The 13,008-nt window shown below is 49.9% G+C and overlaps 5 protein-coding genes across 5 annotated transcripts; 4 read left to right on the forward strand and 1 right to left on the reverse strand.

Annotated features, from left to right (window-relative positions):
- Nucleotides 1-1,052: 1,052 nt before the first annotated feature.
- On the forward strand, nucleotides 1,053-1,439 carry BDW70DRAFT_161620 (uncharacterized protein; the record flags this gene model as incomplete). The annotated part of the gene is made up of 2 exons (XM_073741004.1): nucleotides 1,053-1,064; nucleotides 1,125-1,439. The coding sequence occupies 2 exons, from the start codon at nucleotides 1,053-1,055 to the stop codon at nucleotides 1,437-1,439; spliced, it is 327 nt and encodes a 108-aa protein (XP_073594327.1).
- Nucleotides 1,440-2,031: 592 nt separating this feature from the next.
- Nucleotides 2,032-4,678, forward strand: BDW70DRAFT_139772 (NTF2 and RRM domain protein). Its single transcript, XM_073737475.1, has 4 exons — nucleotides 2,032-2,347; nucleotides 2,440-2,909; nucleotides 2,969-3,931; nucleotides 3,990-4,678. The coding sequence occupies exons 2-4, from the start codon at nucleotides 2,595-2,597 to the stop codon at nucleotides 4,284-4,286; spliced, it is 1,575 nt and encodes a 524-aa protein (XP_073594328.1). The 5' UTR covers nucleotides 2,032-2,347; nucleotides 2,440-2,594; the 3' UTR covers nucleotides 4,287-4,678.
- A 962-nt stretch (nucleotides 4,679-5,640) lies between these two features.
- Nucleotides 5,641-8,592, forward strand: hsp90 (chaperone Hsp90). The gene is made up of 3 exons (XM_073737476.1): nucleotides 5,641-5,794; nucleotides 5,991-6,267; nucleotides 6,325-8,592. The coding sequence occupies exons 2-3, from the start codon at nucleotides 6,007-6,009 to the stop codon at nucleotides 8,164-8,166; spliced, it is 2,103 nt and encodes a 700-aa protein (XP_073594329.1). The 5' UTR covers nucleotides 5,641-5,794; nucleotides 5,991-6,006; the 3' UTR covers nucleotides 8,167-8,592.
- Nucleotides 8,593-8,704: 112 nt separating this feature from the next.
- Nucleotides 8,705-11,647, reverse strand: BDW70DRAFT_139778 (uncharacterized protein). The gene is made up of 3 exons (XM_073737477.1): nucleotides 10,793-11,647; nucleotides 10,282-10,740; nucleotides 8,705-10,233 (listed from the first exon to the last, which is right to left on the reverse strand). Exons 1-3 carry the CDS (start codon nucleotides 11,529-11,531, stop codon nucleotides 9,275-9,277), a joined length of 2,157 nt encoding a protein of 718 aa, XP_073594330.1. The 5' UTR covers nucleotides 11,532-11,647; the 3' UTR covers nucleotides 8,705-9,274.
- A 116-nt stretch (nucleotides 11,648-11,763) lies between these two features.
- BDW70DRAFT_139779 (uncharacterized protein) lies at nucleotides 11,764-12,981 on the forward strand. The gene is made up of 2 exons (XM_073737478.1): nucleotides 11,764-11,998; nucleotides 12,092-12,981. The coding sequence occupies exons 1-2, from the start codon at nucleotides 11,853-11,855 to the stop codon at nucleotides 12,258-12,260; spliced, it is 315 nt and encodes a 104-aa protein (XP_073594331.1). The 5' UTR covers nucleotides 11,764-11,852; the 3' UTR covers nucleotides 12,261-12,981.
- The last annotated feature ends 27 nt before the right edge of the window (nucleotides 12,982-13,008 follow it).

Raw genomic sequence — 13,008 nt, forward strand, 5'->3', positions numbered from 1 at the left:
ACTCAGGTATCAGAACTCATCAGATGGTGGAGAAGAAAAATGCCAGAGAAAATTGCAGGATCCCGTCCGCTCCAGCTCGGTGCAACTTGCCGGTAGAACAGGGATAACTCGCGTGGCTTTGACTGCCGGGACCAAACGGAGCTGCCTCTTCTCCCCGACACGTGGCAATCGATGACTCTGGGAAACAGTGAACGTAGAAAGGGAAATTGTACTCCGCAGGTTAGATACTCCTTACAGGAAGTTGAGAACTTCTTCGCCACGCAGCGGGACAGTCTGCAGAAGCAGATACTCCATAGTCCGCTATCTATTCAAGTAAGAGCAGTCAAACTTGCTGACTTCATTGGAAACCTAAACGGGTGGAACGATGGTATGATGCAACCACCCATTTCTCAGGTTGACTTTTACTCAAGAGTAGGAGTCGCAAGGTACAAAAATGGTCTGCAATCTTGCTCATTCTATTCTTATTATTGCAGCCCCGTTGTCCACCGTAGAATTAAATTGCGTTGCTGCAGACAAAAGAAAGCTAAGTCCAACGGTCAGAAAAGTCACTTGTGGTCCGACCCACCGCGCCTCCTGAATCCTCAGTGCCTCACCTGCATGTCATTGCGCTTGGCTTGACGACGCCTCTTTCCTCTCCCTCCCCTTTCTTTCGTCTTCTTCGCCTGCAGTTCTCTAGACATATCTTCCCATAAATCGCCGAATCTCTTTTCTTGTTATATACTCTTTTGAACGCCGGCGTTTAACAGGTACGAACCACGCTTTCCCTTTTCCCGCTCTTATCACTGCGCTATGGGTATCCTCCTGTCTTGACTCCTATTATTGCAGCGCCTACTACTCACTAGCGAACTTACTTTTCTTGGTTCTCCTACACTTTATTCCATTTTCATAATCTGTTATGTTGCTACCTTCTGTCATTACTGATCACTGACCGTCTGCGTACATATATAGGCTGCGACAGCACTGCACCGCCAGCACCAGATCCAAGCGTCCATTCGAAATTTGCACGAACAGACATGGCGAGACAACCTTCTCTAGATTCTGAACGTCCCATCATGACCCAGTCCGTAAGTCCACTTTCACTCTCGAGCGTCTCCATTAACCTGCGATCTAACGCAGTACTATAGAACCGCGCCTCGAAACGATTCTCCACTGTCAGCGGGAGCCCTTCGATTGCCTCAGAACTTACCACCGGAAGCCTCCCTAGCGGCGACCCCAGATACACAGAGTACAACAACCTACGCGAGGGGCTGAACCGCCTGGAAAATAAACCGCTTGCAAAGCAGCGGTTCGTTCCTAGCGCCGAGAAGTCCGAGAGCCTGAGCAAGCTTGCCCTGGGCGCCAAGGTGGAGCGCGCGCTCGGACGGAGGATGACAAGCCAGGATGCCGTCATGCGGGAAAAGCCTGCGCTGAACGAGAAGGCTGAGGAGACCACTTCATGAACGTTGACGTGCTTCGCGATCGTTATTACAAACCCCGGATTATGAGATACCTCTTCTTTCCTTTGTCGTCTCGGCTTTCGCGATCTTTTGTTCAATCCCGTGCTTTACTCCCGTCTGGTTTTTTTTATGTGGTGGATACTATGGGCGGAAATCGATGTCTGATTTTGATGAGAATTTTGTGCTTTAATGTCTCTCATACCCCCGTTCTTTCCGCTTAATGCCGTCTTTTGCTCTTCATGATAATTGTTTTTGATCAGATTATTGTCGCGGATATGGGTCATCTAGTGTCATCCAATCTGCAAAACAGATGAATATTCTTTCACGAGATACGTGCCTGCCCTTCTGGCTTTCTATAAGTAGATTCACTGCTAGAGTATACCCAGCGACTCGATTTATCGAATGACCTCGTCAAGCAATGTTAGGTGGCATTAATTCACGGCTTCAAGCGCACGTCTGCCGAACCGTGGATCTGATAGCGAATTGGCAGAAAATCAATGGGGAAGGCGGTATGTGCCACTGTAGCACTCGTCACAGTCACCACCACATTTGGGGAACCCAACCGCTCTCTGCAATTTGATCAGTTCCAAGTCTCTCGTGAACCCGCTTCCTTTCTTCTCTATACTCAATTATCCTTGTCCACTCTGCTCCATTCGTAAAAGAGCCTTTTAAACGTCGTCTTCTCTGTCCTGAGCTTTGATCACTATTCTATTCTGGCTTCTCTGTTTGCCTCCCAAGACCTTCTCCGACTTGATTCAAATTAATCGCACAAGAATTTCCGCCGTTCTCACCTCCAATTCACCTCCACATAACCCCTTCAGACGCAATTCGTCTTCAAGCTTAGATCTCGGACATTCTCAGTACGAGCTCGCTTCATTCTTCTGAAGAATATTTTTCGGTCTTTTGAAACTGTGAGTTATCTGAAGTCATCTGTGTTCCTTCCTACTTGGTCCTGCCCACCCATGCTTAGCCGCAATATATACTGATCTAATGCCATTACCAGTCAAGTGAAGAGCTCTACTGCTAGATATTTTGCCCTCTGTTCGCGCTACATAGAGGCTTTTTGATTGTGTCCTTACATCGCTACATCCCTCGCTTTTTTCCGCCCGGTTAGACTTTCTTCGCGATCTTGATATCGAAAAGTACACCCTCGACACAATGGCCGACACTCAGATTCCCGTTAACGGCACCTACCACTCACAGCCTGGATTCCCCGATTCATACAACCATGCGCACACTGCTGTCAACAGTGTTTCCAACTTCCAGCCGGCACAGTCTTCTACGCCTTCCAATGCCCCGTCTAACGACCAGAAGAATGGTATCTCCAAGGATGAGGTTGGATGGTATTTCGTTGAGCAGTACTACACCAACATGAGCCGCAGTCCGGACAAGCTACACCTTTTCTACTCTCGACGGTCCCAGCTTGTGTTCGGCACTGAGGCCGAGTCGGTTCCGGTTGCTGTCGGCCAGAAGGTACTTTTACTCTTCCCATGGATGATATGTTCAGTTAATAATTTGTTTCAAATTTTCAGGCCATTCAAGAGAAATTCAAACAGCTTGACTTCCAGGACTGCAAAGTTCGTGTCCTGAACGTTGATGCTCAGGCCTCTTTCGAGAACATCCTCATCTCTGTCATTGGCGAGATCTCCAACAAACAGGAGCCCTCTCGCAAGTTCGTGCAAACATTTGTTTTGGCTGAACAGCCCAATGGCTACTATGTTCTCAACGATGTCTTCAGATATCTGGTTGATGAGGAGGAGGTCGCCGAGGATGCCGCCATTTCTAGTGACACGGTTGAGGAGCCGGAACTCCAGGCCCCTGCACAGACTGCGGCAGGACCTATCACAGAAACCGAAGAATCAAAAGTGGATACTGAGGAGGCTGCTGCTAAAATCGATGAGAAGCTTGAAAAAGCTGAGGAGGCTGAATCGGAAGCTCCGGCTGCGGAAACCGCTCCTCAGGCAAATGGAACCGAGCAGCCTGAACCCGCAGCCGAAGTTTTAGAGGCGCCTGCCCCTGCGGCTGAAGTTGTGCCTGAGAAGCCTGCGACTCCAGAAGCTTCTCCCGCTCCGCCCGCGGAGAAGGAGGCCCCTACCAAAGAGCCAGCTCCTCCTGCAAAGGCTGTTCCCAAGACCTGGGCAAGCATTGCCTCCAAAACTGGAGCTGCGGCCCCTGTTGTTCCCGCTATTCCCGTTGCTCCTGTGAAGCCTGCTCCTGCGGCTGCTCCCGCCTCCCAGCCTGCTGCTCCGGCTCCGGCTCCGGCTCCGGCTGCCGCGCCTGCCGCTGAGAGCGTCCCCAACCAGCCATCCTCTAACGACGGATCCGGCTGGCAAACGGCAGGTCATGACCACAAGAAATCACAGGCTCGCGCTAGTGATAACCAGGCCGTTCTTGGCTACATCAAGAATGTTACGGAAAAGGTCAATGCGGACTTGCTCAAGGAAACCCTTGAGCGATATGGAAAGCTTACTCATTTTGATGTGAGCCGTCAAAAGGTATTGTCGTCATCTTCTCAGTTCCGCCGGTTAATTAATTTTACTGACCATTTTCCAGAACTGTGCATTTATCGAGTTCGCTGACCGCGCTGGCTACAACGCCGCTGTTGCTGCAAATCCCCACCAGATTGGAACCGAACAGGTCAAAGTTGAAGAACGCCGGCCTCGTGGCAGCGTCTACGGCGGAAATACCAACTACGGCCCTGGACGTGGAGGTGCAGGCCGGGGCCGCGGTGACCGTGCGGGCAGCCAGGGTAGGGGTGGCTTCCAGCGTGATGGACGCGGGGGCTTTGCTCCTCGGGGCCGCGGCGGAAACGCCAACGCTAAGGCTCGCAACCAAGGCCAGGCTGCTTAATCCTCCTTGGACAGGTAAGATAACGAAATATTTCGGATGACACAGTCTCGTTCATACTTCGGTCTTATGACTTTTCATCCTTCAACCTGGTTCGAGCCGACATGAATTCTTCACGTTCGGAATTGTCTTTTGATCCAGGACATGTATTACTCCCCTGATTTACTGATAATGACATGTGTTATGCGACCCTACCCCATCACCATGCATTTAGCGGTTGGAAAAGTCTCGTACTCATTTCCATTTCTAACTGAAAGTTTGTTTGGCTGCTATTTCATGACGTTTTGTTTCTATTTGTTGTCATGACTTTTCCTTTCACATTTTAGCATAGCGAGCTCAAAGCCCGTATTGTTAAATCTTGACTTTTCTTTTCTTCTTTTCTTATTCTCTTCCCCCGCCCCCCCCCCCCCCCTTTTTTTTTTCTTATTTCTTACTGCTTGTGATTATACATAGCATACTTTCCTTGCTTTTGTCCTGAGGAAGATTCTCAGGAGTTGCGTTGCTTTCACGTATCGAGAGTTGGGTCATGATATGGCTATGTGTTTGTAAATGCAGTTGAGCTACGGGGAGGCTTGCTGGCTGGGAGCTATTCGGAAGATAACGAAGTGCACCAGGGACATGGGTTTCAATAAGAGAAATATCGATACTGAGAAGTATTCACAAACCACAGATTGATAGTACTGGTAGGCTTATGAACGAATAGCTGGCGATTCAGCCTTGGGTACAGATAATTCTTCATGCTAAGTCCTAATACAGACGTATACAAGGTCCTCACTTTGGAGAAAATAGAAACTTGGACAGGCTGAACCAGACTCGTCTCAAGTTCGCCTCCATCAGGGTGATCCAGCCTTCGATCCCGACAGCTCTTAGCTGCCTAGCAATAACCTGCAGAGAAAAACGAGAAGTTACCTACGGCACCTAGCAACCGCTGCTCGAGGCTGTACACCCGGGCAACATCAAAACCAATGTAATGATCCATGAGCTATGATTGGTTCCGCGATCACTCAGTGGAGCGGAACGTTCTAGATTAGGCGCCTGACGAACGAGGCAACATCTGCTCCGATGTACAGAGGCGGGCAATAGCGAATGAAGTGACCGGATTGCCTGAATTTCATATGGCGGGAGGACGACTTGTGAGCGAGAGGGGCGAAATGAGGCAAAAATAGGAAGAATTTTACTGGTGATTGGCAGGCGAGGCTGAAAGCAGACTACCGGCCAGTGGGAGCTGGAAGGCGCTGGAAGTGAAGGGGCGGAGAAGGTGTGGAAGTTGCTGGATCATCGTAGAAAGTTGGGTTTGTGTGTCCCTCCAGGCCCAAAGAAACATTAAGTCGGCCGCTTCACCTCGTCCTCTTTTTTTTCTTTCATTCATCCATCAATTCTCCTCCCTCTCGTCTTCTCTGCTTCATACTTAAAAACAATTTCCTCTCCCCTTAACTCCCTTACTCTCCATCATCGCCTGCCTGTGTGGCCTACTCCCCTCGTTTCTTCATTCACCGCTCTCCTCCGTTTCTGTAAGTCACTTGCTCGAATTTCAACACCTTTAAATTCCATTGTCAGGAGCTTCGTTCTGTATGATCCGCCCTTCTCTGTTGCTACGTCTAGCTGAGAGCTTGGAGACGGTGCTGCAAGAAGTTGTCAGAAAGCTGTTCAATCGTTACTTGGTCGTGGGAATCTGAGGAACTAAACTAACGATCTATCTCCACGCAGATCATAATCCTCCACAATGGCCTCTGAGACCTTTGAGTTCCAGGCTGAGATCTCTCAGCTCCTGTCGCTGATTATCAACACTGTCTACTCCAACAAGGAGATTTTCCTGCGAGAAATCATCTCCAACGCTTCCGACGCCCTTGACAAGATTCGCTATGAGTCTCTGTCTGACCCCTCCAAGCTCGACTCGGGCAAGGACCTCCGCATCGACATCATTCCCGATGCCGAGAACAAGACCCTCACTATCCGTGATACCGGTATCGGTATGACCAAGGCTGTAAGTTCGCTTGATTTTCCACACAGTCGGAAAAGCCTTGACTAACACTAGCACTAGGACCTCATTAACAACCTCGGTACCATTGCTCGCTCTGGCACCAAGCAGTTCATGGAGGCTCTCTCCGCTGGTGCTGATATCTCTATGATTGGTCAGTTTGGTGTCGGTTTCTACTCCGCCTACCTCGTTGCCGACCGTGTCACTGTCGTCTCCAAGCACAACGACGATGAGCAGTACATTTGGGAGTCCTCCGCTGGTGGTACTTTCACTCTCACCCAGGACACCGAGGGTGAGCCCCTTGGCCGTGGTACCAAGATGATCTTCCACTTGAAGGATGAACAAACCGAGTACCTCCAGGAGAGCCGTATCAAGGAGGTTGTTCGCAAGCACTCCGAGTTCATCTCCTACCCCATTTACCTCCACGTCCTGAAGGAGACTGAGAAGGAGGTTCCTGATGAGGAGGCTGAGACCAAGGAAGAGGAGGGTGACGAAAAGAAGCCCAAGATTGAGGAGGTCGACGATGAGGAGGAGAAGAAGGAGAAGAAGACCAAGACTATCAAGGAGTCCAAGATCGAAGAGGAGGAGCTTAACAAGACTAAGCCTATCTGGACCCGCAACCCCGCTGATATCACGGAGGAGGAGTACGCTTCCTTCTACAAGTCCCTTTCCAACGACTGGGAAGACCACCTCGCTGTTAAGCACTTCTCAGTTGAGGGTCAGCTCGAGTTCCGCGCCATCCTTTATGTTCCCAAGCGTGCTCCCTTTGATCTCTTCGAGACTAAGAAGACAAAGAACAACATCAAGCTTTACGTTCGCCGTGTCTTCATCACCGACGATGCTACCGATCTTATCCCCGAATGGCTCGGTTTCGTCAAGGGTGTTGTCGACTCTGAGGATCTTCCTCTCAACCTGTCTCGTGAGACCCTGCAGCAGAACAAGATCATGAAGGTCATCAAGAAGAACATCGTCAAGAAGACTCTTGAGCTCTTCAACGAAATCGCCGAGGACCGCGAGCAGTTTGACAAGTTCTACAGCGCATTCTCCAAGAACATCAAGCTTGGTATCCACGAGGATGCTCAGAACCGCAACACCCTTGCCAAGCTTCTCCGCTACCAGTCCACCAAGTCTGGCGACGAGACCACCTCGCTGACCGACTACGTCACCCGTATGAAGGAGCACCAGAAGCAGATCTATTACATTACTGGCGAGTCCATCAAGGCTGTTGCTAAGTCCCCCTTCCTTGACAGCCTCAAGCAGAAGGACTTTGAGGTTCTGTTCCTGGTTGACCCCATTGATGAGTACGCTTTCACTCAGCTGAAGGAATTTGACGGCAAGAAGCTCGTTGATATTACCAAGGACTTCGAGCTTGAGGAGACCGACGAGGAGAAGGCTGAGCGTGAGAAGGAGGAGAAGGAGTTCGAGAATCTCGCTAAGAGTCTCAAGAACATCCTTGGCGACAAAGTCGAGAAGGTTGTTGTCTCTCACAAACTTATCGGCTCCCCTTGCGCCATCCGTACTGGTCAGTTCGGTTGGTCCGCTAACATGGAGCGTATCATGAAGGCTCAGGCCCTCCGTGACACCTCCATGAGCTCCTACATGTCTTCCAAGAAGACCTTCGAGATCTCCCCTAAGTCTCCCATCATCAAGGAGCTTAAGAAGAAGGTTGAGGCTGATGGCGAGAGCGACCGCACCGTCAAGTCCATCACTCAGCTCCTCTATGAGACCTCCCTGCTCGTCTCTGGCTTCACCATTGATGAGCCCGCCAGCTTCGCTGAGCGCATTCACAAGCTCGTGTCTCTCGGTCTGAACATTGACGAGGAGGCCGAGGCCGAGCCCGCCAGCACTGAGGAGGCTCCCGCTGCCGCTACGACCGGCGAGAGCGCCATGGAGGAGGTTGACTAGATCAGCTAATGAATAAAAAAGGGGAAAAAAGAAAAAGCAAAACGAAATATTCTGTCTTCTTATGACACTGAACTGCTTCGGCTTACTTTTTTAATTGATGGTATGGTAGCAGATGATGTCTTTCATGTTATCAACGATGTCAATCTCGTGGCGTTTTGAGCGTTCTCATTTTCTAAACCCAATACACTACTGTCTGGTTCTTTTACTCTTTCTTGTACTCTGTGTACTCTGTGAAAAGCTACAAATCGTAGATTGTTGTAGTTGGGCACCATGCTTGAATCATTCGGTAGTCACAGCACCAACTACAAAGATATGCGTAGCAACCAATCCACTGTTCAGATTTAGCAGCAACAATACTACGAAACTCATGTACAAGATTGCTTCACAAGATCCCATCAGCATGAGTTTGAATATGAGATGAAAGCCAGCAGTAAAGCCGCTGACATTATCGCCTGTGTTGGACGACTTTGTAGAGCAGTCCGCATCCTAAATACTTACGACTAACTTAAGTTTTATATCACATCGGATTGTGCATAACATATGATTGGTGCTTGAATAACCAGCCTACTAAGAGTATATATATATTTTTCGCGAAGTGCACCTCAGTCATTGTTCAAGTCACCCAAAACGAGAACAAGAGCAGTCTCCGAGAACTTATACTCGAGGTCTCTCATAAAGATGGGCAAAGGGTACTAAAAGCGCAAAATACAATTAGATCAATCAATTAATCCTGAACTCCAGGTGTATCTGATATCTCCGACGGTCTGGCTATCACAAAAGAAAGTCGCAAAGACACTTAGATGTTTTCCTAGCTTAGCCATTTTGTAAGGGGGGGGGAGTATAAGAGAAATCTTAGAAACTGAGAAACGCCGGTTATGAGGTAAGCTACCTGAAGATGCATGGTATCGTGTCATGCCCCAGCCATCAGACGCCAGCCCAGAATAGTTTGTAGACAGTGCAATATATAAGACGGTTTCTCGTAAGGATAAAGCTCAATCATCGTGTACGCCGTGGCGTACTTGAAAGAATGAAATAGTAAATTGCATGAAAGGTGATAATCAAAGCCAGACGTAAAGGTAGATTGGTAAATGGCTTTGGTTGAAGGCGGTTAGTCGCTGGTACAATACCAATCGAATCGCCACTCTGAGAAACTTCGCGAAGACAAACCCCAAGTCTTTGCGAGCCAAAGAGCGAGTCCTCCAACAACGCCGAAACTACCCACGATCTGAACGATTGCCCAACCTCGTTGTTTAAGGTCATCCAACCACCGCACAACTCCGAGGGGGTCAAGAGAGCTGACATTAGCAATGTGATACTCAACACGCTGCCCGCTTTTGGTTTGGACGAGAAGACTTCCACTCGGCTTGTCGGACGGCATGTGAAGTCCGCAGAACCCGGGCGTTTGCGTGACCGGAACAAGAGAACCATCTACAACACATTCTCCTAGGCGCTCAGTCAACCAGACAGCTCGCTCGCTCCTTGCCAACGCTGCATATCGTTCTCGTTCATTTTGAAGACTTTGCTGCAGGTCTGATGCCCATTTTGCCAACTGAATTCGGGCACGCTTCTCCTCGTGTCTCGAATGATCTGACACCCGAGCCATCGCATAACTAGGTTCTAGACCATACGCACTGGATGCAAAGGATAAAGCATCGTCTTGTAGAGGGTGTCTTCGGCGGGACAAGATATCCCTTTGCCGTTGTGCGAGCTTCTTGGCAGCCGAGTGCCGAATCCAGGCCATGGTCTCGCGATCGAAGAGGCTCTGGACTAAAGCTGTAAGGTCAGAGGCAACGAGTGGTTGCATATAGTCCGGGTTCATCAGCGTGCTAGCATCCATGATGGAATCATCATTTGACTTGGCGGACGAAACTGCGAAAGGTTGTTCGTCTATATCCGAAGCATTAAGCTGAAAAGTCTTTAAAGGAGCAGCCTGAGCTTTCTCGTTAAAAGAGTTTCTGAGATTTAAGATTTGATGACGGGTCAGTAGGTCTGACTTGGCTATGAGGGGTATAACGTTGGTCCAGGTGCTGAGCTTGCTGATGCACTCGATATCAGAATGAAGCTTATCTATGTACATGTCAGTGAACACCATCTTACTCACTGCGAAATACATACCGTGCGATATGAGGTATAGGACAGCGTCCACCTGCGACCCTCCATTGCCAGCTAACATGTTCTGGAAATCGACATTTGAAGATTCGAGGGCTGACACAGCACGAGAGAGCTGTTGGCTGATATATTTGATAACGGTGTCAATCTGTGCGGCTTGGCTCAATCGGTGCCCTTGGACATCGACGAAGCATATATTGCGCTCAAGGACGACTTCGCCAGAGCTCTTTCGCCTTCGAAGAACACGAGAGTCTTCTAGGTCTGACCACCAAGTAGGATAAGGCTTCGAACTAGCATATATCTCAGAAACGAGCGCAGGTGGCTGGGTTAATTGAGCCGAAGTGCGCGACGTTCGGCCGTGGCGTGAAAGCGACAGCGGGTGGGAAGGTTCATCAAAAGGATCAACATGCACAATGTCATCGCAAGCTTGCACGATAGACTTTATAAGGGATGTTTTGCCGGATCCTGGGACTGTCAGCCCGGCAAACCCCAAGCTGATGACCAGATGTACACTTACCAGCTGCACCTGCCAAGAGTAGTTTCATCCGACCGAGGGCTTTGCCTTTCTCTGTGAAGGGTCTCCGACTAGGTATAGTGATACTCGGCATAATAAGTTGTGACGTAGGTTCGGAGTTTGGGTTGAGTGGTGGGCGGGGATCCTCTTCTTCATCGCCGGAAGCGACAGCCTGGCTACTGAGATCATCTGTAATAGAAATCTCGTCAAGATGTCTCGTCGACTGGTTGGTGATGGATTTGGGACTGCTTGGGAGGGACGACTGATCATCGGAATTCAAGTAGTTGAGCGGAGTGAAGGGTCGAGGTGATGTTAGATTAGACGGAAGAAACGATGCTTCTAGCCTGGGGATATGGATAGAATCAAGATCCCTGAGTGTTGGACTCTGACGAGCATTTGAGCTAGCATCGTCCGCTTCCTCCAAATTGTTGTTCCATTGCGGTGGGGGCGCGGGGGAAGCTGTGGTGGAAACAGGCTTGCTGATGGACGAGGCGTCCAAGTCCGGTAGCGTAACAGCTACGCTCGAGGCAGTGGATGTTGTCCCATCAAAACTTTGAATGCCATACATGCTATCCCGCAGGCCTTCAGACTCGGCCGGCGAGTGCTCGCGCTCATCGGAGCGCTGACTGCGGGCCAGGAAGAAGGTGGATGGAGTGGCACTGCGGGGGTCAATCCACTGCTGTTGTTCAAGCGACGACTTGCGAGATCGTGGGGGAATGATCTCTGGGACAGGCGGTCTCATGGCGGCGTGGACGCTGTACACCACACCAGTGTTGAACTGAGAAAGCGAGCATTCGAAGGGACGAAGTTACTAGACGTGACAGGATGGATGGCTGATTCTGGCATTGTCAGCTCTGGGAGGTCACGTTTCTGGGACCACCACTGTGACCACTCCTACAACCCCGCATGACGGTCACGTCAGTACTTCGAGTACAGTGGGCTGATAGTCTATTAAGCCACTCCGCGCAACCTTATGTTTCTCTACAAATACTCCCGGTCTATTATCTTGCAGGAGACTGTTGGCTATCTGCATATCCACTTCGATATCCACTATATATCCATAATGATATTCCAAAGGCCATCTTATTGCGTAAGTATGGAAATACTATTTTCCGATGGCTTCGTGGTCTTACTGCTTCTGACTAGCGTTGATGCCGGTTCTCGAAGCCGACGAGCTACGCCCAGTAGCTCTCTCAGTGGCTGGTCCAGGTAAAATCAGCTCTGGCGCGGTAGCAAATGAACAGCGAGATACCCTTGTGCCGACACTTGATTGCTGATGCTAATCAAAATTTGTCACGCTAGGCTCGGATTATTGCATGCGTCTGCATCTACCTCGTCGGGCGATTTAAGCACGGTGCCGCATGGAGACCGTGGCTGCTATACCCTTCTTGACGACCGGCTAGCCTTTCTTGCCCAAATGGCGTTGTCCTGGATGAACTTAGTGCTGCCATCGCCATTCCAGGTTACGTAACTGGATCTACCGTTCTACACCATACAGACGTATAGACAATTATCCAGATGTCGAGACTTCGGTACCGAGCAGGGTACACAGGCAGCAAATCCCGGGCATGGTTTGGTGAGCGTCGGACTGCCCCAACTTCCATTTTAGGGACCGACCCTGAAGAATTTGGGTCGCAGTCCCTGCGCCGGCAAGTAAGAGTGGGAGTCTACAGTCGAGAACTGGTCCAAGGGTACAGTCTCAGAGTGTCGACCCAGCCAGGCTAGCCTAGACTAATGTAGTGCGGCCGATTAAACCGATTTAGCGCAACTGCCGCATCGAAAAAAACGCCTTGCCCTGTGGAAGCTTCAGCCTTTTTCGCATGTCGCTGTCTCACCCTTATCCTCAATTCGTGCATCTGCAAATGTTGTTATCGAAAAGGCTGCAAACCTGATCCGCCGCTGCATTCGAGCCAACCTCCCTCTAACTGGTGGATTCATCGAGCCCCTCCGACGAGACCCATTGTGGCCCATGGGTGGAGAGAAAATAGTCGGTGCCGGATTTCTTAGAAGAGGACTGGGTGCCTGTGATATATGTTGGCATTTGACCAGTTCCAAAATTGCCTTGGGACAGGACTGTCTCTGTTACTGCTCCGTACCTTTTTTAACTGATAGCGGACCGGTATACTCTGCTATATACGTATGCAGTACTCTGTAGTCACGCTGGAAACCACCAACCCTATGCAGTACAGACCGAGGTCATGCCTAGGACCATCCTCTCT

The sequence above is a fragment of the Aspergillus foveolatus genome (genome assembly GCF_047715535.1).
Source record: "Aspergillus foveolatus strain CBS 279.81 unplaced genomic scaffold BDW70scaffold_38, whole genome shotgun sequence".
NCBI classification, from domain to species: Eukaryota; Fungi; Ascomycota; class Eurotiomycetes; order Eurotiales; family Aspergillaceae; genus Aspergillus; species Aspergillus foveolatus.

Coding starts and splice junctions, on each gene's coding strand:
- BDW70DRAFT_139779 (XM_073737478.1), top strand. CDS start 11,853: ATGATATTCCAAAGGCCATCTTATTGCGTAAGTATGGAAATACTATTT. Junction 11,999..12,091: donor TCTCTCAGTGGCTGGTCCAG/GTAAAATCAGCT, acceptor TTGTCACGCTAG/GCTCGGATTATTGCATGCGT.
- BDW70DRAFT_139778 (XM_073737477.1), bottom strand. CDS start 11,531: ATGAGACCGCCTGTCCCAGAGATCATTCCCCCACGATCTCGCAAGTCG. Junction 10,741..10,792: donor ACTCTTGGCAGGTGCAGCTG/GTAAGTGTACAT, acceptor TGACAGTCCCAG/GATCCGGCAAAACATCCCTT. Junction 10,234..10,281: donor CCTATACCTCATATCGCACG/GTATGTATTTCG, acceptor ACATGTACATAG/ATAAGCTTCATTCTGATATC.
- BDW70DRAFT_139772 (XM_073737475.1), top strand. CDS start 2,595: ATGGCCGACACTCAGATTCCCGTTAACGGCACCTACCACTCACAGCCT. Junction 2,910..2,968: donor CGGTTGCTGTCGGCCAGAAG/GTACTTTTACTC, acceptor TCAAATTTTCAG/GCCATTCAAGAGAAATTCAA. Junction 3,932..3,989: donor TTGATGTGAGCCGTCAAAAG/GTATTGTCGTCA, acceptor ACCATTTTCCAG/AACTGTGCATTTATCGAGTT.
- hsp90 (XM_073737476.1), top strand. CDS start 6,007: ATGGCCTCTGAGACCTTTGAGTTCCAGGCTGAGATCTCTCAGCTCCTG. Junction 6,268..6,324: donor GTATCGGTATGACCAAGGCT/GTAAGTTCGCTT, acceptor CACTAGCACTAG/GACCTCATTAACAACCTCGG.